Source organism: Hypomesus nipponensis, chromosome 3, assembly GCF_054491055.1.
Source record: "Hypomesus nipponensis isolate SF chromosome 3, ASM5449105v1, whole genome shotgun sequence".
NCBI lineage: Eukaryota > Metazoa > Chordata > Actinopteri > Osmeriformes > Osmeridae > Hypomesus > Hypomesus nipponensis.
In genome coordinates, this window is record NC_140363.1 from 19,306,600 (window position 1) to 19,331,910 (window position 25,311).

Consider the following 25,311-nt stretch of genomic DNA (forward strand, 5'->3'; position numbering starts at 1 on the left):
TCCTTGGTCCACTGCACAGCTGTCACTTACTCACACTCGTTGACGCATATTTATAGCAGCGGCATCACTGGGCTCAGCACTCGCACACCGGCCACAGCTGGTCTCTAAAAGAATGGGTGAAGACAAAGCCACACACCCCCGCCCCCCGCCTGCTACCGTTGGTCTGGTCTGGAGGCAGCCCTGTGGCCCCACTCCTCATACGGACTCATCCATGTCCTGAGAGAGGAGGGGGCGAGGAGGAGGACCAGCCCATGAAGGCAGACCATGACCTTTCTCCTAACACTAGCAGGGGTGGGGGATGTGTTGGAGCCTCAGACAGCCTCATGCTCCCATTTTAACCCACATCAGCTGGGAGGGAGGACCTAGTGCTTTGGTACCCCCCCTCTAACAAGTTAACAATGAATATTTCGAGTAAATGTTTCAGTTGACAGACAGGCATGCAGTCCCTCACACCCACACTAATGTGTACCACAGAGATAGCAGGGAGATGACAACTGTCTAAACTAGCCGCGTGCTCGGAGGTCCTACAAACAGCACAGAACGTCAAGTGTTTACAGTAACATGTAGTTACGGAGAACTCAGCTTCCAAGACGCCCTGCTGCCCCTCAGCTGTCTGTACCCAGCCAGGCCTCCTGTTCTGCCCTCAGCCAGGCCTCCTGTGTTGCCCTCAGCCAGGCCTCCTGTTCTGCCCTCAGCCAGCCCTCAGCCAGGCCTCCTGTTCTGCCCTCAGCCAGGCCTCCTGTGTTGCCCTCAGCCAGGCCTCCTGTTCTGCCCTCAGCCAGCCCCCAGCCAGGCCTCCTGTTCTGCCCTCAGCCAGGCCTCCTGTGTTGCCCTCAGCCAGCCCTCAGCCAGGCCTCCTGTTCTGCCCTCAGCCAGCCCTCAGCCAGGCCTCCTGTTCTGCCCTCAGCCAGGCCTCCTGTTCTGCCCTCAGACACCAACAGCAGAGGTCCCTGCAGAGCAGACAGAGCTCGAGCCAGCCGACTTTCAACTGAATCTGGGAAATAACTTATACCGAATAAGTATTTCCAAGAGATATGACCAGAACCACCGGCTCTAATGGTGACTTCCACCACAAGGAACAATTACAAAGCATAACGCATGACCCAGGAGCAAGTGATGGGAACCACTGCCTGGAGGCCTGTCTGCTGGCAGAACATATTGTCTGCTGCCATCTGCTGGTGAGACTCATGAAACCAGGATGTGCGGTTCTGTAAACAGCTAATTGCTTGTCCCATTTATTTGTCCTGCATCACACCGCAGTTCTCCATGGTCCGCTTCAATTACTCAAGACAAAAGCGAAAGATTTTAAAGAAGCATTTATTTGGGAATGTTAAGATAAATATTTACAAATAAACATTTGCAACATCATAAAAAGGGATGTATAAAATATGATATAATTCATGCAAAACGGGGAAAACAAAAACATTCAAGTATTCCTCCATTTTGACCCAGGTGAAGACCTCCCCCAGGTGAAGACCTCCCCCAGGTGAAGACCTCCCTCAGGACGAACAGCCACAGCACAGCACCTGGTCATACCTGCCGCTGTAACTGAGGACACAGACATGAGGATGATCACCACATGGACACCGTAACAGCTTCCTTGTGACCACACTTGGTTTCAGCCTCGCCTCAGCTAATGCTCACTTTCTAAGGAGCAGTGAGGGCTTCAAATAGCCTCCATAAAAGGTAGACGCCCAGGTGAAGACCTCCCCCAGGTGAAGACCTCCCCCAGGTGAAGACCTCCCCCAGGTGAAGACCTCCCCCAGGTGAAGACCTCCCCCAGGTGAAGACCTCCCCCAGGTGAAGACCTGATCAACTCAAACTATGCTCCTGTAGCAGGTAAAGCTGCATCGCTCGTTAGTGTGGCTTCCTCCTGGGGTTTGAACTCGAGTCCTCTCGAGTTACAAACACGACCATCGCCTTTTAAACACCGCTAATCCGCTACGCTACTGAAAGCTTGTGACCGGGTGGTACAGGTGGATGCATGAGCGTCAGCAGCATTTTGAGAGTGGGGGGGACACATTTTGCCGGGGGGTCTGGGGGTTGCAGTGCTAGCTGCAAGCGCAACGCGTCGATCAAAGAGTATGGGAGTTGAATCTGCGTGGGTGATGCAGAAAACGTGGAGTGGAATTCTATTGTGGGTAGGGTATTCTCTCTACTGATAAAGTTACATTGCGGTGACACCAATGGGTGGACGGTATTTACACTGAGTAGCGAGTTGAACCAATAAGTGTGTTCTACTTACTCTACGACCGTGCAGACAGAGCAGCACAGACTGGCACAGGAGGAGCACAGCTGGGTGCAGGAGGGGCACGCGGGGCGCTCACACTCTGAGCACGACCTCAGGGTGGCCTGGGCCTTCAGACACACACAGCAGCCAGAAACTGCCGCAGCTGCACCTGAGAAGAGCACAACAGGACAGGGCTCATTAGAGTGACTTCATTTATCCTGACAGGTGACACATAAATGGAAAGAGGAGTCTTAAACCTTTTCTCAAGTTGAATTATATTATTGTTGCTTGCTTTCCTACAGATACACTTTCGCACTTTTGAGGTTCATGTTATTCAATATGTAATGTGTTTAACTACATGCTCTTATGTTTCTTCCTATTGGTGCTTATATGCTTTTCACAATGTATGCTTATTGTTTTGGTCTATGCATTTAGTAAAGCTCTGTCTTGGAAGTCGCTTTGGATAAAAGCGTCTGATAAATGAATACAAGTAAACTTATGGTAATGTGAAGCACATGGTAGCATCCATCGCTAGCTACCTTGGACAGGGGCGTTTCTCTGCAGTTTGCCGTTGAATCCAATGGTAGTCTGTCCCCTCAGTAACGCTGGGGCAGCTGCCGGCATCTCGGCCGGTGCGGCTGACGGTGGGCTTGTGTGCCCTCCAGCGCCATTCCATAAGTTACCCACGACCGCCTTGGCCCCGTTAAACAGCAGGTTCTTCGTCTTTTCTGCGGGGAAGACAAAGTTCATCTTTAGGACAGCTCCCTACTAGCTACGTTTCAAAGAATGACCTAAACTCATGCTCAAGGTTTTGTCAGAAAACGGGTAGAGGTAGCTCAAATCTGACTCCGGATTAATTTGAGTTACATACGCATTCAAAAGAAACGTAGCAAACTGATTACATTTTTTGTCAGTCCACCCTACCATCAAAATAGCCGTGAAGCTCATTTCCATGAACACGGTAAAGATGGTTGGTTAGCAAAACGTCCAGTAGGAACGAGTACAGCAACTATCCTGGACTACAACAACGGTATCACACACAGCCTAGCCTAGCTAGCCAAGCTCTCTATGTACTGTAGGTGATTTGACCAAGAATTTCGAAAAGGGTGTCAGTGTAACGATACGGGATTGTTCCGTATCCGTATACATTTCAGATATAATGTATATATATATATAATAAGCTTATTAGCTAGCGTCGTATCGAGATAACTTTAAATAACCTAGCGTTCCGTGATTGAGCAGTCATTGTTAACAAAGTAGGTTTAAGCTGAAAGAATATACAGACTTGTTAACTAGCTTACAAAAACTTGAGTTACTATATGGGCCTGTATTAAAACCTCCCAGTACTGTCGGGTGTAGACACGCATGAAACAAAACGATAATAATAGCTAGCCTAGGTAGCCTAGGTAGCTCCTGACTGCAAACTAGCTAGCATTAGTTGTGTACAGACTGGTATGTTTGATGCTTTAACTTGACCCAGATAAAAAGCAGGCTAGTATTAGTAACTTACCAAATATTTCTTGTTTGTATTTGTACCCAAATACGCCATGGTTCAATTCCCTCTGTCCAATGTGAATTTTATACTGCGACGAGAAGGACTCGTCAAAAGGGTAGGATCTTTTAGGCATTTTCACTGCTTGCTCTGTCTTGCTGGATTCAACAAAACAAACCTACGCAGACGAGAACGGGGAAAAACCCTTTCCCGCGAAACCAATCATGACCTCTTTTTACGACACTTGGAACTGACACCACGTGTTCGAAATGTATGAATATTTATATACAGAGGAACATGCGTAAATGAATAGCCTATAATATACAATACAAACATATATACATCTTCCTTCTCTTAAAAACTCAAAATACATGTTTTTTTCAAACATCACACAAAACGAATCGACAACACGTTTAATGTGAAATTATTGACAACTATTCCGCACACTGTTTTACTTCAACACATGTTTATTGTGCAAACAGACTGCCTTTTGAATGATCTGCTGTATTAACAGTGTAAACTCCATACACATAGTAGGGTGTCGTAACGCAAGTATTTGTGGGACTTCCTTTTCTCTGCTTTGCGATTAAATATACTTTTCAATCAACTGAATAACATTTTTCCGACAACACAGGCAACGTCTGTAAAATTCTTGATGTCCAGCACTGTTTTCCTAATTGTTACCATAAATGTGCCAATGAGATTGACAGAATTGGGACCCTAAACATCACATCACGCCACATCTTCGAGTTTACGTTGGGATAAAAAGGAAGAGATATCCACTTTAAAACATCTGGATCATGCACTCTCTGGACTTTCCAACGCCAACCCACTTGACTGTAGAAAAAAAGAAGAGATATTTGTAATAATAATAACGATATGATTTTTTTTCACTGGAATTAACCATTCAGCACTGGGCATGTAGGCTCCGACCAGTGGCGCCATCTACAGTTCCTAGAGTGAGGTATGATTCTACTCCGGTTGTACTACAGAACAGCCAGGAGCATGCTACAACCTGCCTCTCTTTACTTACTGGGCACTCCAATGTGGTTCTCCACAAAGCGGATGTAGTTCTGGGCCTTGGCCGGAAGGTCGTTCCACTTCCTGGCTGCAGATGTGTCGGCCTTCCAGCCTGGGAACGTTTCATACTCCACTTCTACCTTGTGCAACACTTCCATGTTCGCTGGAATAAATTACGATTCATTTTCATATAATCCAGGGCAGAATGTTTTGTTATACATGAGTGGGACACCCCTAAGACCTTTGCACAGCACTGTACTGAAGAGAATACGTATGCTTCTGCCGACATAATACCTGGGAAATGAGGGACTCTTTTTCCATTGACCTTGTAGGCCACTCCTACTTTGATTTCATCCAACACATCAAGGATGTCAAGTTTTGTCAAAGCAATGCTGTAGACAAATAACACATCCACAGTAAGTACTCATTTGCTCAAAGGCAAATATGTGATAACAGACTTAACTTATTTTGAGCTTAGAGGAAGAAGGAAAGCGTGAAAGTGTCGTGTTCCTGAGCCCTCACGCGGTAAAGCCATTGATCATGTGTGCGTATCTCAGGATGACCAGATCCAGCCAACCGCAGCGGCGCTTCCTTCCCGTGGTCACGCCCACCTCGTGACCCCTGGTCTGCAGAAGTTCCCCCACAGCCTGCAAAACACAACTCACTCATCACCAAGACGACAGTGTGGAACATCCCACATATACATCTACCTATACTTATCTAATTAACTCATATAGTAACTAATGTCTGCATAGCATTGTAAACACTATGTCTTCACTATGTGTTCTGACTGAGAGATCAAGTTGCGACATGTTGACCTCTAGCCCGATGGCCAGTTCTCATGTTAGGTAATGTAACCCCAGAACAGACAGTAAATCTATCTTGAACCCGGACACTAGCCCTAAATTTATCTCCTGAACATGTGATCAACATAAGAGCGCTAGAGTCAGGACTGGTCTCACACAATATGACAGCTGTTCCGCCGGGCTAACACCTCGTAGCCCAGCCCTGCTGCATGTCACAGTCATATGATGTCCATGAAAACAGTCACCAAACATATCAAACTCCTTTTGTACCACATGTAAGAGCTTTTTCACATAGCTCTACATTCAAACCAACTCTGTCTGAAACATGCGTGTTCATGTTTGTGAACCAGAGACCGACAGGGAGTCAGACCTTGGTGGTGTTGGAGCATTTTGTGTTCAGACGGAGTTTTATGTAACCGAGTCAAATTGGTTCAAATCCCTCCTCAATGTAAATACCAGCCACCCGCACCATCGAAGGGCCAGCTTTTTCAGTGGCGTAGCTGGTTAAAGCGATGTTTATAAAGGTGGTAGTCACGTTGTAAGTAAGACAACCCGAGTTCAAAGCCCAGGAGGAAGCTACACTGACGAGCGACTACACCAGCTACACCTGTTACACCAGCTACACCTGTGACACCAGCTACACCTGTGACACCAGCTACACCTGTGACACCAGCTACACCTGTTACACTTACATTGAGCTGCTCTGTAGGAAAGGCTCCGATGCCTACTCTTGTGGTGTAGGCTTTCGACACCCCAAACACGTCGCCGATGTTCAGGGGAGGGATGCCCAGGCCGGTACAGGCTCCTCCCACGGTGCAGTTTGATGAGGTCACAAAGGGATATGTGCCTGAAGGGAAAAAGAAGGTAGTGTTTGAAGGGGCCTCTGACGCGTTCGTGTTTACAGGCCGTACATGTTCGGTACCGGCTCTTCACTCTGCAGCGTTCATGTTTACCAAAGTCGATGTCCAGCAGGGCAGCGTTGGCCCCTTCCACCAGGATCTTCTTGGGAGGACCGTGGAGAGCTTCATACATGTAGTAGACTCCATCTCTCACCATCGGCCGCAACCTCTCTCCGTACTCCTGCAACAACCAGGACAGACACAAGCTAGAGAAATCACTCAGACAACGGCAGATGTTTCAGACAGCAGTTAGCCCCCGCTTGTGTCTCCTGTACCTTGAGTTTTTTCAGCTGAGCCTCGACATCTGCGGTCAGAGACGGGTACATGGACTGGTACTGCTGGACAAGGTTCTTAAATCTGGAAGGGCGCCAGCAATCATCTCAGTGTAAATATTAACTGTGGACTGAGTTCAAAATAACCTTACCCCATTCATATGGGAGGGTTCAGGGGTGAACATATTGTGGTTCCATAATGTCTACAGACTGCCATGTGCCCCACCTGGCTGAGAAGTCCTGAAAGTCTCCCAGGAGGTCGCACACACGCAGACCTGTTCGGGAAGCTTTGCTGGAATAAGTCGGTCCAATGCCTTTCTTGGTCGTTCCAATACTACCATGAAGGGGAGAATAAATAATTACAATTCCATTAATGTGACTGTAACATTGACTTAATTCCCTCCTCCTCACTTCTTTCCCTCCTGTGCTTGTCTCTGTGTCTCCTGGATTCCATCCACCACTTGGTGGAAATCAAAAACTGTTGAGAGACCAAAGAAAATCAACATGAGTTGGAACTTATTTAATCATTAATGGTAAACATAGAGTATATTAAATGGTGAACAGCCTCACTTCAGTTGGATTACGTTACAAAATAACAAAGATGTGTACTCACCAAGGTGAGCTCTGTCAGAGACGATCAGCCTCTTCTCCCAGCCTTTGAGACCTGGGAGAAGAACACAGACCACAAACACACATTGGTCCCATTGAATCTGGACAACACAGTCTGAAATGTTTTCAAACGTTGTATACCTTTCTTGTCGTTCTTATCACCCTCCTCGAACAAGCCTGGTAGATGAATGACAACTCCATTCCCTACAAGAACAAGAACGCAAAACCACTTTTTGAATATCAGAAGCAAGATGGCACCAAGATTGGACAAGCACAACACTCACCGATGAGAGAAATGCTTTTGGTGTTGATGATCCCACTGGGGAGAAGGTGGAAGTCATATTCTTTGCCGTCCACTACAACCGTGTGGCCTGCGTTGTTACCTCCCTGGAGGCGCACAGCAAGATCTCATTAAAGAGATGTGTCCCTACAACTGTAACCATCATCAAGTAACAAATACACACTGATCCATAGAAGGAATATCTTGCCATATTCAAACAATTGCGGCACATTTGACAACCCAGGGCAAAAGTATAATTTTATTTCAGTCATTGGGAAATATGTTCTTAGCCCTGCACTCCCTGTTCGACTGAGCCCCCCACCCCCCACCGCCCCCCTGCCGCACCCGTATCTACCCACTACTGGAGACTGAGCCCCCCACCCCCCACCGCCCCCCTGCCGCACCCGTATCTACCCACTACTGGAGACTGAGCCCCCCACCCCCCACCGCCCCCCTGCCGCAGCCGTATCTACCAACTACTGGATTAACTATTTTAACAGACTTGGCTGGGAGACCCTCCGCTCCATGCCCCTGGCTAAGACCTGGCCTTCTCACATGTCAAGCCACCCTCGGAATGTGACCCACACCAGCCCTGAGGGTGGGAGGGAAGGGGAGGGGGGGGGGAGAGTTCCTCCCAAGGACCAGAGAAGGGTCCACTGAAATTCTTTTTTAAGTTGATTGATTACATACTGATGATGCTAGTAGTAGTAGGAGCTTTATTGTCAATTTCTTCACATGTCAAGACATACAAAGGAATCGATAGGACGTTTCCCACTCTCCCACGATGAAACATGCAAAAGTGCACGAGCACAACAGATAAGACAAGACATTTCCTAATACTAAGTAAACATACAGATTCACATACAGCAGCAAAGGTTTCTGTAAAGTGTAAACGTAGAAAGAGACTTCTGTCTGTGTAACATAACGACACTATTCTAATTTAGAGATTTGATCGCTTTTCTATTTGCGGTACTTTGGTATCTTATCAATATATTATCAGTTGTATCAGTCAATTGTTGTTCTGCTGTGTTTTCTGTAACCTTGTATGAAGACTAGTGTCGGATGTATTTCTTGTTTGCCTTATGTTTGGGTTCATCAGTCAGAGATGGTTGTTGAATAGGTCAGTGAGGGAACATTTCTGTTCCAGCCAGATAATGCAGCCAGAAGAGCCCCGGGGAGAGAGAGCGTTCAAGTTGGACACGATCATGTTACACGTTGGCTACTACTGCTAAACAGGGACAGATGACCTGTCAACTTTTGAAATATACCAAACGACCGTATCGTATCTTGGAGTAGATTTTATATACATGACATGCACTGAACATTGCATCTTGATAATGAAAATGTGATTTCCTGTTGGAACCTTAACCTCCAGCGCAAAAAATAGGACCTAGTCCACACCTGTTACACTGTGTGTTTCATTATGTATACTCACTGTATAACAGCAGTCTGGCAGATTGCATTTGGCAGGTTTAACTGAAGACCCTCAGCTACTTTTAAATAAACACTACTGTTGACACTTAAAAAAGTTACACGACTGTAATTTCAACATTTGTCTAATATTACCTGACATCTGCAAACAAGGTCAGACTCAGTCGCCAACAAATCGACAACTTTTCCTTTTCCTTCATCTCCCCACTGCGCGCCGAGCACCACTGTCACTTTGTTCCCTGTGTCGTTGCGTGGTCGCTTCAACCCTGCCGAGGGCGGGTTGGAGTAGCTTTTGTGATCTTTTGCCGACCAGCTAAACGACATGATAGCTCCAGACAGTCTCACTGGAAAGTGATGTAGCGCTGCTTTGCTGCATTAGTAACTTCACTGCCCTGTGATGTCACCAAGACGCACGCGATGTGCCAGGCTCTCGTGGCGCTATTTCTTTGGTTTTCTATGTGAATATATAGACACTCGAATTTATAAACGCAATCTTCATTTGTGATTAGTAGGACCTACGTGTCTCTCCTTTGTAGCTTATTCTTGATCTTTCAATAAAATAAAAAAATAAAAAATACGCTAATGTGTGCTGTGTTCTCTTAATCGTACTCATTTTGACACATTTCAAACATTATTTTTTATTATGTTATGTCCTCCTAAACCATGCTATAATACATCACGCTTTATTAAATATGCTTTATAATAAAGTATTTTCTGACAATCATATAAAAAGGCAACTATTAGGAAAATACATTTACTTATTTAACTTATTTAGTTACATAAACAACAGGCAGGATTTAATATTGTGTAAATACTATGCTACTTATATCTCTAGAAATATCAATTTGGTCACATACAAAATAATTACATAAAAAGGTCAAATAAGTTATATCTTATCCATCTTTATAGTACAATTATTTACACAGAATAGGATAATACAGGTGCTAGGACATCCAGGCTGTGCATATATCACAGTAGCGTCTTTTGTCGAGATAAAATTTTATCATGTGTCCATAGAGTTGCAGGACTTGAAGTGCCTCCTCCGGTGAAAAGTAGCGGGTGCTCCATTTAAATAGCTTTTTTATTGTAGAAAAAAACACTCAAAAGAAGGCATATTTGATATTTTCACAGCAGTCTGTTTTGTTACAATTTAGTCCGTATTTATACCGAAACTGGAAATATCGCTTCAACTTTTCCGTTTCCCTCTTGACTTCCGTTTCCTGGAGTCTCCTGCAGGTAGAGGCAGAGACGCACATAAATGGATTAGGATTCAATATTCTAATCGTGATTAAGGACGGTTAAAATGATTGATGGACAAGCGTCAGTGAGAGAAGGGGCGTGGTTTCGTGTGGAATTATTGCGTTTATGAATTATTTGTTAGTGTAACTTGCTCAGTTGCATTATTTTAATCTTTGTTGTTTTAAGCATTTCATAGCTCACAACAAGCAGAACGGTTATCCTGGGGATGTTAGTAAATGAAAACATTTGACTCATTGGGGTGTGGTTTAAAAACAGAGAGACACAGAAACATGACAGTTAAAACAGTTGGACATTACTGACGTTTTCAAAGTAACGCCTTGACAATTAGAGTTGAGTGTTAAACTTATTACATTAATCATCCATATGGGGACAGTTTTCCCAGAAGAATCTGTCAAAACATCCATTCAGATTATAGAGGAACCCAGTAGAATATACAGTACACACATTTACCTGGGAAAATAATCACGATTCAAACATGTTAGCTTTTTGCCAACATCAAAGCACAATGTTAAAAGGTATAATGAACAAACACACACCCCGACCCTGATTAGACAAGCCCAAATCTTATTTGAAATCAGCGGTAAGGAATTAATATTTTCATTGCGGTTGCCGTTTCCCCTGTTAGTCTGCCCCCAAGCATGGAGGAGGACCTACCTCACTGCAACACACAACCCTTTTTACGGTTCCCTGTCCCAGAGTTACCTTGTGTTTCAGAGGGACAGAGGGGAAACATGGACACACTGAAGATCATGAAAGGAATCAGGGATGCGTAAACGAAAAGGCGTCAAAGACAACTAAACTTGGCACAAAAAATGAATACATTCAAACTCAGGGGACAAATCCCCAGAAATGGTTTACAAGGAAAAACAAAACAGGGAATTTTCCAAATCCTAAAAATATATAAGCTTTGTATACAACGCATAATGAAGTAACACAACCACCCAGCAACTGACGGGGAAAACTCTCCCTCTGAAACACTTGAACAGACCACCGTTTAATGCTTGATCTTTATTAGAGTTACATAATGAGTTACCTTCGTGACTTTTCTTTTTATTCCTCCGCAGCAGTTTGTGCTGCTGCCGAGGTTGAGGGTTGAGCGGGTCGGAGGACGCAGAAGCAGGCACAGCCTCTGAAGCGGACGAAAACAAATCTTCTGACTCCACCCCGTCCGGAAGGTCGTAGCCCAGGATGCTGTCCTCCACACTATCGCAGAGATCCTTCCTGTCAGAGGGCCTGTGTCTGCAGCTCCCGCTGTCCTGGCCCACCGTTTGATCTGTTTTGGTTTCCTGCTCCTCTCTCCCTGCAGTTCTCTCTCTCCTCCTACCAGGCTCTCCTCCAGTCTCAACCTCCAGTATTTTCCCTGTAGCTTCTCCCTCACCATCCCTAAGTGTGTCCAGATCTGCAGGTCTACATGTTCCGTTGACCTGACTCTCTCCAGTGCTCTCCAGATGCCTTCCACCCAGAACGCTGTTCCCGTCCAGGATAGCTCCAGCCAGGTCAATGAGGCCTGGGGCTGGCATGTTCGTCCTGGCATCCACCTCAGGTGTGGTGCTGGCGGGGAGGCTTGGCTGAGACACCCCCGTCGCCTGGAGGTCAGGGGGAGCTGGAGGACTGCTGGGAGATGACGATGGCTCTTGTCGGGGACGGCTCTGGGATGTAGAAGGATGTTTTTGGTGACTCTCCGAGGACACAGCAGGTCCTTCTTGCGGCGTGTTCAGAGGCCAGACCGGGCTTCCAGGGGGTGTGGTGGTGGGAGGACAGCCGCCCACTCCTCCTGCGGAGGCTCGCTCCTCGGGTGGAGGCTGCGGGGGACTGGAGGAGCTTTCTACGAGAGAGGATCCAGCTCCTTCTACAGGCTTGACACAAGATCCTGACAACAGAGATGAGTTCATTTGTTACCACAGACAATACAGTTGAAAATATAGAAACAAAAGTTTAGCGGTGTTCCAAGACACTTTTCGGTTGTTGACATTTCACGTCAAACTGGCACTTGTGTCAATCCTAATGCTATAGTCTAAAGTAACTTGATATCAACATCTCCTTTAGACAGACAGGTTATGGAGGCGCAGGTTAGTGGGGAGGTGAAGGGAGAGGCAGCAGGAAAGCGAGGGTGAGAGCACAGGGTTAAGCTGCAAGCCTGGTTATGGAGGCATGAGCAGGGCTGAGGGTCAGATCATGTCCTTACCAGGCAGGCCGTTATCCCTATGACTGTCACTACAGGAGGGGCTTTCCTTTTCGCACCTGGGCCGTGTTTTCCTGAGGGAGAAGCCTTTCCTGATGTCAGCCAGGAGGTGGTCGACGATGCAGCCCTCGTCCTGCACCAGCGGTACCTTCCTGACTGGAGGGAGAACAAACAGACACAGAGAGAGAGAGAGAGACACAGAGAGAGAGACGTGTGAGTGTGTGAAAGAGAAAGAGGGAGACAGAGATACACTCATGTTAACATACCACCCACAAAGAAGAGATTGTTGGACTGGTTTCATAAACAGCCCAGAGGAAGGGAGATGAACACTCACTGATCTTCCCGTTCTCCCCCTTCTGCCTCTTGGACTCCTCCTCCAGCTGTCTCTTCCTCTTCTCCGCCCTGGCAGACTGATCCTTCCTCATCTTGTTCTCCTGTGGGAGGGAACACGCATTGGGAAAACGTTGATGAAACATCTCCATCTTTTGATAGACGGAGGCTGTGAACGATCCTGTATCGGAAATCCCGACCTTAAAGTCGAAATGATTTGTGACTTATTATCCACATGTTGTCCTCTGACCTTGAGAGCTTTGATGAAAAGCCCCCGGAAAGTCTTGATGGTTCCAAACAGCTCCTCCAGTGAGAGCTGGCTGGCGTCTTCACAGAGATAGAGTGCCAGGGCAGCTTTCTTCTTGTTGATCTCTGAAAACCGCTCCTCCAGATCCACACAGGCCTCCACACTGTCCTGAGGGAAGTGTCAATATATACTCACACTTATCCACAAGAACAATTCCATCCCTTTCCTCTTACAATGTCTCGCAAACAAACACCAGTGAGCTGCCTCATCATGCTGCCTCAACACTTTTTTTTTCATACCTCGATGGTTTTAGTAAACTGCTCCTTGATGTCCTCTGGAGAGTTGGACACTTTAGTGACTGCCGCTCGGAGACGTTTCAGTAGAGCACTTGCTTCAGCCTGGATGGACTCCAGGTTGACCCTGAACAACAAAGAAAATCAATCTGACATTTCTGAGCTGCTCTCGTTCTGCAGACAGAGCAGATGACGGGTGCATGTCCCTCTTACCCAGCAGCTTTCTCACACACTTCAATATCGTCCGGCAGCTGCAATATCTCTGGGTGGTTCTGCTCTGCCTCCTGTGAAACGCATGGCTAGTCAACACTCCGCGAGCAAACCACCATGGAATAAATAATGTAATATAATAACAATAATAAGAAGAAATGTATTGATTTAGCAGACACTTGAATCCAGACCAACATACTTGGGGGATTTGAACCTCCTTGATCTACGACACTCTACCGCTGAGCTAACTCCCTCCTCCAGACCGCCAGGCCCCAGCAGGGCTGCGTACCCCCCAGACCGCCAGGCCCCAGCAGGGCTGCGTACCCCCCAGACCGCTAGGCCCCAGCAGGGTTACGTACCTCCAGAATGTGGTGCAGCAGAGTGATGCGGCTCTTGTTGGCCTTGGTCTCCGTCAGCTTGAGCAGGGAGCTGATCTTGAAACCCTCTGCGTTCCCAGTGTGGCTTCCCTGGAGGAGTCCGAAAAAACAGGAAGTCAATAAAGACACCGTTCCAACCTCGCTAGCAGAATGGCTTCTAGAAGGTTCTTACATAGTTGAGGAAGTTTCCCACGTGGAGAATGAGCCTGCAGAAACTGGGCAGGAGAGTGCTGTCTCTGAGGCCTGAGGAAACAGACAAAATACACATCTTTAACACCTCTCGTTATCAATACCCCTAAACTATACCATTAGCTCACGAGGCTCTGAACAAGATGGTCACAAAGCCTTGACATGGAAGGACTACATTCTGAGCGCGAGTGTTGATATGACACATGGTGGGTGTTTCCAGACAGACGTCAGTGCTCCTCCCAGTCTGGTGTCCCGGGGAGACAGGTGTTTCTACAGAGGGAGGTGGTGTTTCTACAGAGGGAGGTGGTGTTTCTACAGAGGGAGGTGGTGTTCACTTACATAGGCAGGCCTGCTCCACCAGCTCTGCCTTGGGCTTGAGCATGTCCAGCACAGAAACAGTCTCCTCACACAGCAACATGCACTCAACCCTCAACTGGTAACTACAGCAGGGAGAGGGAGAGAGAGGGGAGGGAGTGCGGAAGTAGGGGGGGGGAGAGGAGGGAGGATTAGGTGGAAGGAGGGAAAAGGAGTAGTGACAAACATGCCCAAAGAAATGCAATGAGCCACAACATGAGGTTGGCGGTATTGTGTGAGGGACATGACTGCCAGAGATGGGGGTCATCTGCTGCAGATTGCAGTGTGGTGGTCTTCAGCTGGAGAGGCAGACAGGGGTTTACCAGGGCACAGCCAGAAGTGAGAGGTAGAAACAATCAACACTGGCCAGCTTGTCTTTCTCTCCCTGGAAGGACTTCAAGTTCTCAATCTACACAGTCAGAAGAGAGATGCTTTGGTAATGGGCTCCTGTGTTACTGTGTTCCCTCCACAGGTCTTAGCACCGTGTACTAACCTCGTGCTTCTCTGGCAGCAGTTTGAGAAGCTGCTTCAACACCTCAACGTCAAATCTGGTCCTGTCCCCATTCTGAACCAGAGCCACGAAGTCCTGGTGAGAGCTGGACCCAGCAGAACCAAAATCACCATCATTTGGTTCACAGAAACCTAAACAACAACATAACTTCAAATGTATAAGACTTACTTACCACCTGAACTGTTTCAGAAATATGTTCAAATTCAAGTTTTTTTTGGCGTCGATGAAAGAGATCTGCGGGTGAAAAAACAGTAAGAGCGAAGGGTTAGTTTGTTCCTGCAGGGTCGAGTGTTGGGAACGAGCAGTGTTTCTGCAGCCGTGCGAGAGCGTCTGAAGTGATTGGTCAGCGAGCCGCCCACCTCCTTAGGCTCCTTCTTGGCAGGAGCAGCTGTGCTCTTGTCTTTGTGCTCGGCCACGGGGAGGCAGAACAGCTGCTCGATGCTGCTGTAGTCCGGCTCCCGCGGGGCGTCTGTCTGGGCAGAGGCCCACATGGAGTGACCATCTGGGTGGAGGTGAGGGAGAGAGGAAGAGGGAGGGGGGGGGGGGGGGCAGAGGGTCAGTGCACAAGTAAGAGAAAGTGTGAGGGAGAAATAGAGGTAGAGAGGTGGGGAGAGAGAAAGAGGTGGGGAGAGAGAGAGGTAGGGAGAGAGAGAGGTAGGGGGAGAGAGAGAGAGGTAGGGAGAGAGAGGCAGGGAGAGAGAGAGGTAGGGAGAGAGAGAGGTAGGGAGAGAGAGAGAGGTAGGGAGAGAGAGAGAGGTAGGGACAGAGAACGCAGCCTCGCTCCTCTCACCGGTGACGGATCGGAGCTTCTGCCAGTTGAGCTTCTTCATCCTCAGGGTGGGGCAGGGGCCCGTCTGGGGGGCGAGAGCAGGGGGGCCCCCCAGAGACTGGCTGTTCTGGGCCACCACCAAACCAGACGAGCCTAGCGGGGGAGGGGGGGGTGGGGGTCCCCCTCCTCCAGGTCCTTGTGGAGGAGCCATCCCTGGTAGGGGGGAGGAGGAGGGGGTGGGGGGGTCCTCCCCCAGGTCCTGGTGGAGGGGGAGGAGCCATCCCTGGTAGGGGGGAGGAGGAGGGGGTGGGGGGGGTCCTCCCCCAGGTCCTGGTGGAGGGGGAGGAGCCATCCCTGATAGGGGGGAGGAGGAGGGGGTGGGGGGGGGTCCTCCCCCTATGTGAGGGGGAAGAGGGGGAGGAGGAGGGGGTGGAGGAAGAACCATCATACAGGATGGCAGAGGGGGTGGAGGTGGGGGGTTCTCTCGGCAGGGCGTGGCCTGGGCAGTGGCAGGCACAGCACACCTGACCAGGTCATCACCTGCCAGCTCCGTCTGGACAGCCTTGTCCACCCTCCGGCCCGGCTGGCCGTCCACAGCGTGGCAGTCTGGAGGCCGGCTCTTAGAGAACGTCAGCCGCTGCAGGGCCTTCTCACAGGACTGCAACTGAGCTGGAGAACACAACCACACCAACATCTCACAGGACCGCACCTGAGCTGGAGAAGCAGTGGTGGTGGTGGTAATGGTGGTGGAGGATGGGTGGTGTGACTCACCATCCTGGCCCAGCAGGAGGGCTCTGTTCGTCAGGACCTCCAGGGCCTGCCACAAGTCGGACCTGTCTGGGCCCAGCAGCAGCAGAGCCTGCAGGATGGACAGCAGCTGGAGGGAGGCTGGAGAGATGCTCACCTGGACACACGCACCAGAGATGCAAGACACGAGCACGCTGTCTGTAAACTGGAATTACTTTTACTCCATTTCACTCAATACAAACAGGACAACTACCTCCTGTGACAGGTGTAAAATCCATCTTGCAATCCATAGTTAGAACACAATGAACATGACGTGAAAGCAATCATGCATTCATGATGCCACCAGCCTTGACATAAGGCACGGATGTGTCCCGTCAGTGCCTACCTTGTTGAAGAGCGTGGTGAAAACCTCCCGATGATCGCTCATGTCGATGCCTCCATAAAGCCGCATTAGCTCATCTTCATCCTCCGCCATGGCCTCCTCAAACGACTCGCACTGAATGATCAAGTCTTCATCCTCCTGCTCCCTATGCAACACACGCAGACAAGCTTTTAATAGTTAGGTCTACCACAATGTAGTCGTTTAACAGAGGGCAAGGCTTGCCCGGCAAGCTGTACACTCAAGTAAACATTACAAATTATTACATTGTCAAAACAAGCAAGCAACTTGTGTTGTTTGGAAACGCCAACTCATTTAATTAAAAAAGGCCCTATATTTGTATTAAATACTGAAGGCTACGTTGTCGTTTACGTGCTTAGAACAGTGTGCTTAAATGCGTACAAAAACTCACCTTAGTTTGGGAAGCACATCGAGTAACTGCAATCCTAGAAATCAATCAAACACGCCAAATTAATTGTGAAAATGTTTACAAGGCACGTTTCCAGTAGCCTAACGGTTTTCTATTGAAAATGTAAATCGCTCATGGACGGTTATGTTTCTATTTTCTACGAATGGACGTACACAAGCTAAAGTGAGTGATAACACTTGTCAGTTCACCCAATCAACCAATCACGACAAAACAGGCATTTAATGGATATCAGAGCAACCATGCCGTCTCATCACGGGCTGTTTAGGAAATAATTCAGACTGTCCTTCCACACACATGAAACACATAAAAATGGTGTTGAAACGTTCACACATACTGAAAACTCACATCCACATATGTGAAATGCTCTCACAGATTCACACACATTCACACGCATATATGAAACGCTCAAGTCAAGGAGTCTTACAAGTCTTGTAAGAAGCTTTGAGAATGCATTTTTACAGAAACAGGAGCTAAATTGCTAAACAAGCACGAACATTTTTAAATACATGGGTGACCAAACACCAGAGATGGGAAATACTTCTCCTATCCTCTCCTTTCACTTTGTTGAAAGGTTAAAGTGTTAAATTCTGGAAAAGTTTGGGAAGGTTGAATAAAGATTTTCGAAAAATTATTTTGAAAAAAGTTTGCATCATTGATGAGTAGGCCTATTTGACAAGCACTCTAGCCTGGAGCATGTACTCTGCTCTGGGCTTCTCTTCTCTCCTCTCCTTTCAATTCATGTGTGGGGAGAAAAACGTTTTGAAAGGTTGAAAATAAAAAGTTTTAGAATGTATTTTTTAAAGGTGAAACAATATATATATATAAATATATTTTGCAACAAGTGTTATCGTTAAGTAGTGTATAGGTCTACGGATTTTTTTCTTAGACACAAATATTCTTACATTTTCGAAAACAACCTGCAAGTAGGAAAGGTGAACTAAAAGGCCCTTTCGATTTATAGATGTTTTTTTATGAATCTCAACCGTGCAGAAATGCCATAGCATTCATTGACATAGAGGATCATTATTTATATCTTAAGAAAACAATTCAGTACAACTCATGATCTTAACAGTTAAGGTTGCCAGAAGAGTCAGGTGTTTGGGGACGAGATTGGGATCAGGCCTATTTAGAAGCCCAGGTGACAGAATTGGCGCTCCATTACCATGTCTGTCCAGAGAAATGTACACACATCCTAAACTAAAGTAGAAGTACAGATCCTCATGTTTCAAAAGACTGGTGAAAGTTGAAGACTACACTTTTTCACTCAAGTTAAAGTAAAGAAGTATTGGCTCTATACTTAAGTAAAAAGTAACCTCGGCTACCTGTAGGACCTCACATTACATTAATACATTAATACAAATTAAACATCATGAAACATTTACCACCCAGCAGAGGAACTACACCGTAAGAAGCGGTTGAGCAGCAGCGGAGCTGAGAAGCTCGCGGTGTGGTGAACCCTACCGATAAACTCCTTGCGCATCTTATCCCTCTGACGGAGGTCGTCTGTGCCAAAGATGAGGGCGTTTATAACGCTGAGGAGAGTGACCATGTAAGGGACGTTGTCTGTGGCCTGCAACTCGTTCATGATCACACTGAACCGATACTGCTGGGTCTTCACACCCTACCAGACAAATAAAAACAAATACAAACAAATCCCAGGTTATTCCCCAACATAATTTCAGCGGTGACTCAACTGTGATGTATGCAGTACCGCATGTCTACGCTAGGGGCAGAAGTAAAGCAAAGTCGAGATAATGACTCACAGCATCTGTGATTTTAACACAAAAACGAACAATTACATGTTATTTAAAATACTATTCAAACAGCATACAGTTAAAATCCACGGTAAACATGTTGCAGCTTTCCCGTGCCGTTGTAGATTTCTCCTCTGAAAGGAGAGCTGGCGTTGGGTAGCTTCATCTGCTCGAACGCGAGCCTAAACAATATTTTATATTCTCGGCTAAAATATGCTATCAGAAAATCCTTAACTGGCGTTTTACACTCTCTGACAGCTGAGTAGCTTGCTAAAAAGGAGGAACAGTGACAACATCAATGTCTTTCTGAAAAAGACGGTTTCTGAGGTTTTCAACTCCAAGCGTTTAAAGTCATTGACGCTCAGAAGAAAACGCTATGGACACCCAGCATTACCTTGTAGTGGTCCAGGGCGTCCAGGGCCAACCTGTATCCGTCTGAAGAGAACATACTGAGGGCCGCCAGAAGCTCAAACACCTGCTTCTTCACCATGGTGTTGGAGGTGTCCAGGGCTGGTGAACACGCAGGGACATCATTATTTCTGGTCCTCATGTCTCTCTGAAAGCAAGTCCCTGTTTGTCTCCCTGTACGCCCTCTGCCGTAGGGTCTTTAGGCATCTTTTGGTCACAGTGAATAACATGAACTTTGCACCTTGGTTTAGATAAGTCTATGTGATTTTCTGTACACTTTGACTGAGACTGCATGTTACACCCCCCACCCCCCATTAAGACTCCAAACATTGGAGTTTCAGTCCAAATCAATGACTTTGTAAAGGACTTGTTTGTCATAGAATGTCAGACATTCTGTTGTTGATTGCTAACCAGTACCTGACCAGACTTGTACCATTATCAGTGCTCTAGGCTAGCAATGTGCTGCTAAAATGCTAAATCTCATTAAACACCTGGAACACCATCTGAAAATACCACTTCATTATGAAGAGATTACACCTGGTTTATTTTGGATTACTGTCACTGCGTTGTTCAGCCCTGCACAGGTGTTTGCGCGCCAGCGGACCCACCTTGGGAGAGCTTGCGGATGTAGCCCTCGTTCTCCACGATGAAGTGGATCCCCGCCGAGGAGTTCATGATGGCTCGCACGCAGCACACACAGGTAAGCTGCAGGAGGGCGTCCGCGATGCGTGAGCATCCCCGTCCGGAGAGCCGGTCCAGGGCCTCCAGGAGCAGGTCCAGACCGCTCAGCTCCAGGAACTGGACCATCCAGACCTGGTCGCTGCCCTCCAGACGGCGCTTCAGCCCAGAGTAGTTGACCACGGTGGGCACCTGCAGCAGCCGGATGCACAGCTCTGGGTCCGCGCTCTCCAGGTTGGCCTCCGGCTGCGTGTCCGAGTCCTGGGACGAGCCCAGGCGGCCCCTGACAGCTGCCCACTTCTTCTTCCCGTCCAAACGCACCGACATCCTGCTGGAGGCGGGCTGTGGAGGAGACAGGGTCAGTCTGGTGGAGGGGACAGGGTCAGTCTGGTGGAGGGGACAGGGTCAGTCGGGTGGAGGAGACAGGGTCAGTCTGGTGGAGGAGACAGGGTCAGTCTGGTGGAGGGGACAGGGTCAGTCTGGTGGAGGGGACAGGGTCAGTCTGGTGGAGGAGACAGGGTCAGTCTGGTGGAGGGGACAGGGTCAGTCTGGTGGAGGGGACAGGGTCAGTCTGGTGGAGGGGACAGGGTCAGTCTGGTGGAGGAGACAGGGTCAGTCTGGTGGAGGAGACAGGGTCAGTCTGGTGGAGGAGACAGGGTCAGTCCCCACCAACCCCCAAATCCTTACCCACCAACTTTCACCCCAGAAGAACAGGGTCAATCTCAAGGAGAGCAGTACTTACAGAATTACAAGCTCAGACATATTACAAACTTTCTGCAACATCCAAACCAATGATGTCCTGTTCTGCAAGTGGTCAAACATGGGGTATGGGTTTAGATACTGGAACGTTGCATCTGCAGGGTGTTCTGTTTGCATTCGAAAAATACGTTCAAATAAGAATAGTTAAGCAAGTGTTATCTTGGCCAAAGGATGCAGGCATCAGAAGAGATGCACATTCAGGGTGACTGACAGCTTTGCTCACTGGGGGATGAGTCCTGTCATCACTGCTGCCAAACATCCACACTGCCGGAACACAAAGAGCCTGCTAGTCAGCTCATCAACACAGAGCACAAAGGGCAGCTAATGATAGCATTAGTCTCTATTGTTGTGGGGGACTTTCATCCTGTTGGATAGAGGTTGTTTTCAATACTCCCAGATGTTCCTCAATTCAATGTTCAATTCACACATGTACTGATGTGAAATCTGAAATCTCAATGACTACAACAACTTGGCCCTTTCCTCCCTGGCATAATCACATGTGAAGACAACAAGGAGAATATCTGGTCTGAAACTGCAGCTGAGGAGAAATGGCTGTTCCAGTAAAGTCTTTATCGTTGAGCACAGCCTGGCATTGACACAAGCGGCCTGTTCTGGCAGAGCGGGGCCTGTCTCCACCACCCTGGCCAAACTCCACCTTCTCAAACCCCAACCAGCAGCCGGCGTAAACATCCGACCCGCCCAGCCACACACAGAAATAACAACGTATGCATTCAGACTAAAAAAGGGAAAAACATTTATTGAAAACGCTTCTGGAATTGGAAAGCGAGATGTGGAAGTTCAACACAAACAGCTCTGAGAGGCAGGGAAGCATACAGGAATTTTCTCTCAGAATCCAGGAGGAATTCACATAAATTAAAGTCTAGTACACCTACAAATTGGACTCAACTGGAAGTTAAAATCCAGACCATGGGTCCTGTCTATTCCTGAAACACACAGAGCTTTCAAAACACAACCTCCTTCAACAGAACATCTGTCTCCTTCAGCCCCACCAGCCCTGAGTCCTCCTGACTCCTGTTGCCATGAGTGAGTGTTGCTGTGGCAGCCAGCAGACAGACAATGCCCTTTCACAATAGGCCTCAGTCCTCTTCAATGGGGTCTTCTCATTGGCTACAGAATGGGAGGAATGTGTTCCTGTTTCCTTGACGGCTTGTGTTTTTGACAATGATTTGAATGACTTTATACCATAAGAATAACATTTTTAGAAACTAAACAGATTAATGAAACCTTGTTTTAAAGCAGCAAATAATGTAGCCATCGTGAATTCCACTTGTCTCTGTTGCACTTCCTTGACTTTTGTCCACATGCCACTCCCACACAACTGACCCAGAATGTCCGACAATACTGGGAGTTTAAGATAAGCAAAACGGACTCTCCGGCAAGGATCAGCTGGTTAGAAGGGAAGGGGCAGGAAACTCCTGACACGCAACATTCCTCTTTTTCGGTTTCATTTCCACTGCATTCTGCTAACACTGTTTCTACTAGCAGCCTGGACCCAGGGTCATTTCCAGTAGAAGGAAACAGGGTTTTTTATGTGTTTCTGCTGTATGCATGCCTTAACTCTGACTGGTAATATCCTGATCTGAAGCACAGAGCAGCTCCCACAGAGCAACACAGGCTCCTCCACCCAGCCTGCACCCCTCTCATGGGATGCTGCCTACTTACGGCCCATCCCAGCTCCCTGCACAAAGCCTTCTAGAGTATAAAGTGTCTTGTCCTGCTTGTTACGAGGTGAGGACATAGGTACACGCCTGAATCCAGATGTATGTCAGCTGTACCTGGGTCTGCTTTGCGTTTAGAAGTCTGTCAGTTCTCATCAAGCATTCCTACTCTCACAAATGCACTGTTGTGTTAGTAAACTAATAACGCTAATATAACTAAACACATAAAGGGGACTCAGTAGGGACAGAGAAGGTTGGGTCCCATGAAGCTAAATCTGCTGTTTTTTGGATGTTCAAACTCGTTTGTTGTCTTCTCTCTGGCATGCAGACTCTGCCAGAGAGCCAGACAGCCACAGAGCCTCTCTGAACATGCAGGACGTGACCAGAGTACACAGACAGCGAGTTCACTAACTTGCAGAGTCAGACTGCCATACCCCGCTCAGAAACATGTGTGCCACAGTGATCTTGTTTATACACCTTACTGAACTTTAGCATCATATGGTTGGACATGTTGGGTCATGCTAGATCACACTCTGTATCTCTCTAATACTGTTAGAGTTAGACTGGATGCTACCACAAAACCCTGGGTAGCCACACGGTGGAGGTGATCAGCTGCAAGCAGGTTGCATGTTGGTTATTACACATGCGACCACATCTCAGTGACACAGTATTCTACATGTGGTACTCATTTCCTGAGCTGGTATGAGCATGGGGTATCTCTGTGTAGGTTACAGTGCTGCCTGCTACAGCTGTGAATCCATAGTAGCCTACCTTTACCAATGTAAAAGTCCTGGGAGAGGCCGTTTGTGTCTGGAAGATTATTTCAAAAGATTCATAAAATATGGACCTGGAGTCCTACCTTATGGCCTCGTTATGGTCACTGGGACTGTGACCCCAGTGTTACACAGGACTAAAATCATAAGCAGAAAATAGTTAAGTCTTATCTAGTTTGTAGTTGTATGTTGTCATTTTTCGACACAGGTGGGTCAGTAGTTACAGATTATCAATCAAGATCACACATTTCATAACCCGTTTACCCAGTGGAGCCGAGACGTATTAATGTGCAGACTCGATCGATTTGATTGTCATCCACTGTTTCCGTGTCGCAAGATCCAATGTTTCTGAAGGACTGTTACGTCTTGGTAATTCAGGGTCTTTAAATAGCAGGATGTCTCTAGGCTAAATGAGCTTGAATTGGCTCAACATTTTCTTAGAACAACGGGTAAAAGGGCACATTTAATAGCAAACTGGACAGACTTACTCCAATTTCCATCCAGTTATAAACATATACCTTCAATTACATACAGTATTAAGTTCTAAATAAATAGCCTACCAAAACCTCGTTTTTAGTTTAGGCTCATCCTACCTTGTCTTATGCCATAAATAAGCACTTAAAGAATCGCGTCCTCTGGTTGTTTTTAGGTCCCTTGCGACACGACTCCCTTCAACACGTATCAGTATTCGCTATTAGCAGAGCATACAAGATGCTCGTATGGTAAAGCGGGATGGTTTGTGTGATAAGGTCCGCTTGTTTACGCGTCTGTGACGATGCTGCAGCCACAGCTGGATAGCCCCTCCCACGGCCCTCCTGGCTGGACGTGAATGTGTGGAATGCGGGGCTGAAAGGACATAATAAAATGCCTCTGGCTTTAGTGCCTGAATGACCAAGCTCAGCGATTTCTAAAGCGATTTAGATTTAGTGATGTGTCAGAAAATGTGACTTTCACTAAAGGTAACAGAAGAACATCAGGGCCGTGCGGGAGTCATGTGTGAAACTATTTAGGCTGCTCTTGAACAATAGGCTAATACAACAACTTTTTGTCGGGACACTTTTGTCCAAGTGTCTAACAACGTTTTGTGTGGGGCCATATGGAAGATGAAATGTAGTATAGCCTCTTCTCGAAGTTTAAGAAGAGAGGCTAACATTTAATGGAAACATTTACTTTGGAAATCCTTACCAGGAATCAAAAGTATGCAAAAGTGTGGACTGGACAAGACATAGGCCAGATAGATAGCCAATCTACAATATATGTTCTGTAATACTGACAGTTAAAAGGGTCAGATTGTCACCAGGCAGGGATAGAAAGAGCAGTATCACTTTTGTAATAGTTTCAGGGTCAAGTGAAATCCCATCTTTATAGATGACACTGGATGGACTGCACAATAGTGGATGCTCAAAGAGATGAGATCAAATAAAAAATGTATAAATCAGTATTAAAGTATCTGAAATGAGAACAAGTGTGTCATGGCTTGTCCTTCCATGACAGCAGGAAACGCAGAGCCAGTGGCTCATCTTGGGGAAACGCCTGCATGGTCTTCTCTCAAGATACTGACCCTCTTCCTGACATCTAAATGAAACTCTTGGTACTGAACGTTTACTGCGTCATCATGGGCTGGCTTCTTTTCTGTGTCACAAGTTTTTCTTGTAAACTATGTTCCTACTTTTTGTTATGGATCCAAAACTGGATTCAAAATTCCACTTTTCGTCATGACCCAGGATCAAGTCATAAATTAAATTAGAGGGAGGGCTCAGTGCTGGTCAGACCTGTGTCTCCCTTGACTGTAAAACCCCCCACCAGTAAAGTGCTAGTCATTGGCGATTTTAGACTACATTTAGGGGTGCTTGAGCACCCCTTAATTTAATCTCAGCACCCCTAAAAATAATAATAATAATAAAAAAAAATGAATTATTACATTTACATTTAGTCATTTAGCA

The 25,311-nt window shown here is 47.1% G+C and overlaps 4 protein-coding genes across 5 annotated transcripts; all 4 read right to left on the bottom strand.

The window, feature by feature from the left end:
* Positions 1-1,301: 1,301 nt before the first annotated feature.
* On the bottom strand, positions 1,302-3,956 carry siva1 (SIVA1, apoptosis-inducing factor). Its single transcript, XM_084681899.1, has 4 exons — positions 3,741-3,956; positions 2,770-2,958; positions 2,246-2,399; positions 1,302-1,548 (listed from the first exon to the last, which is right to left on the bottom strand). The coding sequence occupies exons 1-4, from the start codon at positions 3,856-3,858 to the stop codon at positions 1,500-1,502; spliced, it is 510 nt and encodes a 169-aa protein (XP_084538025.1). The 5' UTR covers positions 3,859-3,956; the 3' UTR covers positions 1,302-1,499.
* A 213-nt stretch (positions 3,957-4,169) lies between these two features.
* On the bottom strand, positions 4,170-9,400 carry adss1 (adenylosuccinate synthase 1). Its single transcript, XM_084681886.1, has 13 exons — positions 9,175-9,400; positions 7,613-7,715; positions 7,470-7,532; positions 7,333-7,383; positions 7,131-7,197; positions 6,946-7,053; positions 6,723-6,804; positions 6,502-6,628; positions 6,241-6,395; positions 5,265-5,389; positions 5,037-5,134; positions 4,756-4,905; positions 4,170-4,559 (listed from the first exon to the last, which is right to left on the bottom strand). Exons 1-13 carry the CDS (start codon positions 9,361-9,363, stop codon positions 4,507-4,509), a joined length of 1,371 nt encoding a protein of 456 aa, XP_084538012.1. The 5' UTR covers positions 9,364-9,400; the 3' UTR covers positions 4,170-4,506.
* Positions 9,401-9,651: 251 nt separating this feature from the next.
* LOC146300241 (inverted formin-2) lies at positions 9,652-17,324 on the bottom strand. 2 transcript variants are annotated; one of them, XM_084681909.1, is made up of 19 exons: positions 17,300-17,324; positions 16,894-17,035; positions 16,533-16,665; positions 15,783-16,430; positions 15,352-15,494; positions 15,165-15,226; positions 14,975-15,077; positions 14,805-14,890; positions 14,467-14,567; positions 14,111-14,181; positions 13,921-14,028; positions 13,565-13,635; positions 13,358-13,478; positions 13,062-13,226; positions 12,816-12,915; positions 12,485-12,637; positions 11,333-12,169; positions 10,954-11,001; positions 9,652-10,269 (listed from the first exon to the last, which is right to left on the bottom strand). In XM_084681909.1, the coding sequence occupies exons 2-18, from the start codon at positions 16,981-16,983 to the stop codon at positions 10,955-10,957; spliced, it is 3,039 nt and encodes a 1,012-aa protein (XP_084538035.1). In that variant the 5' UTR covers positions 16,984-17,035; positions 17,300-17,324; the 3' UTR covers positions 9,652-10,269; position 10,954. The 2 variants fall into 2 exon arrangements, with proteins under 2 accessions (XP_084538035.1, XP_084538042.1); XM_084681916.1 differs by lacking the exon at positions 10,954-11,001.
* inf2 (inverted formin 2) lies at positions 17,296-24,097 on the bottom strand. The gene is made up of 5 exons (XM_084681926.1): positions 23,962-24,097; positions 20,088-20,499; positions 19,466-19,581; positions 18,779-18,938; positions 17,296-17,333 (listed from the first exon to the last, which is right to left on the bottom strand). Exons 2-5 carry the CDS (start codon positions 20,482-20,484, stop codon positions 17,296-17,298), a joined length of 711 nt encoding a protein of 236 aa, XP_084538052.1. The 5' UTR covers positions 20,485-20,499; positions 23,962-24,097.
* Between the last annotated feature and the right edge of the window lie 1,214 nt (positions 24,098-25,311).

Coding starts and splice junctions, on each gene's coding strand:
- siva1 (XM_084681899.1), bottom strand. CDS start 3,858: ATGCCTAAAAGATCCTACCCTTTTGACGAGTCCTTCTCGTCGCAGTAT. Junction 2,959..3,740: donor ATACAAACAAGAAATATTTG/GTAAGTTACTAA, acceptor TCTTCCCCGCAG/AAAAGACGAAGAACCTGCTG. Junction 1,549..2,245: donor TCTGTCTGCACGGTCGTAGA/GTAAGTAGAACA, acceptor CTGTGTCCTCAG/TTACAGCGGCAGGTATGACC.
- adss1 (XM_084681886.1), bottom strand. CDS start 9,363: ATGTCGTTTAGCTGGTCGGCAAAAGATCACAAAAGCTACTCCAACCCG. Junction 6,805..6,945: donor TTTCAGGACTTCTCAGCCAG/GTGGGGCACATG, acceptor GCGCCCTTCCAG/ATTTAAGAACCTTGTCCAGC. Junction 6,629..6,722: donor CTCAGCTGAAAAAACTCAAG/GTACAGGAGACA, acceptor TGGTTGTTGCAG/GAGTACGGAGAGAGGTTGCG.
- LOC146300241 (XM_084681909.1), bottom strand. CDS start 16,983: ATGGCGGAGGATGAAGATGAGCTAATGCGGCTTTATGGAGGCATCGAC. Junction 14,568..14,804: donor TCACTTCTGGCTGTGCCCTG/GTAAACCCCTGT, acceptor TCCCTGCTGTAG/TTACCAGTTGAGGGTTGAGT. Junction 13,227..13,357: donor AGTTTACTAAAACCATCGAG/GTATGAAAAAAA, acceptor CACTTCCCTCAG/GACAGTGTGGAGGCCTGTGT.
- inf2 (XM_084681926.1), bottom strand. CDS start 20,484: ATGTCGGTGCGTTTGGACGGGAAGAAGAAGTGGGCAGCTGTCAGGGGC. Junction 19,582..20,087: donor CATCCGCAAGCTCTCCCAAG/GTGGGTCCGCTG, acceptor CGTGTTCACCAG/CCCTGGACACCTCCAACACC. Junction 18,939..19,465: donor ACGCCCTGGACCACTACAAG/GTAATGCTGGGT, acceptor TTTGTCTGGTAG/GGTGTGAAGACCCAGCAGTA.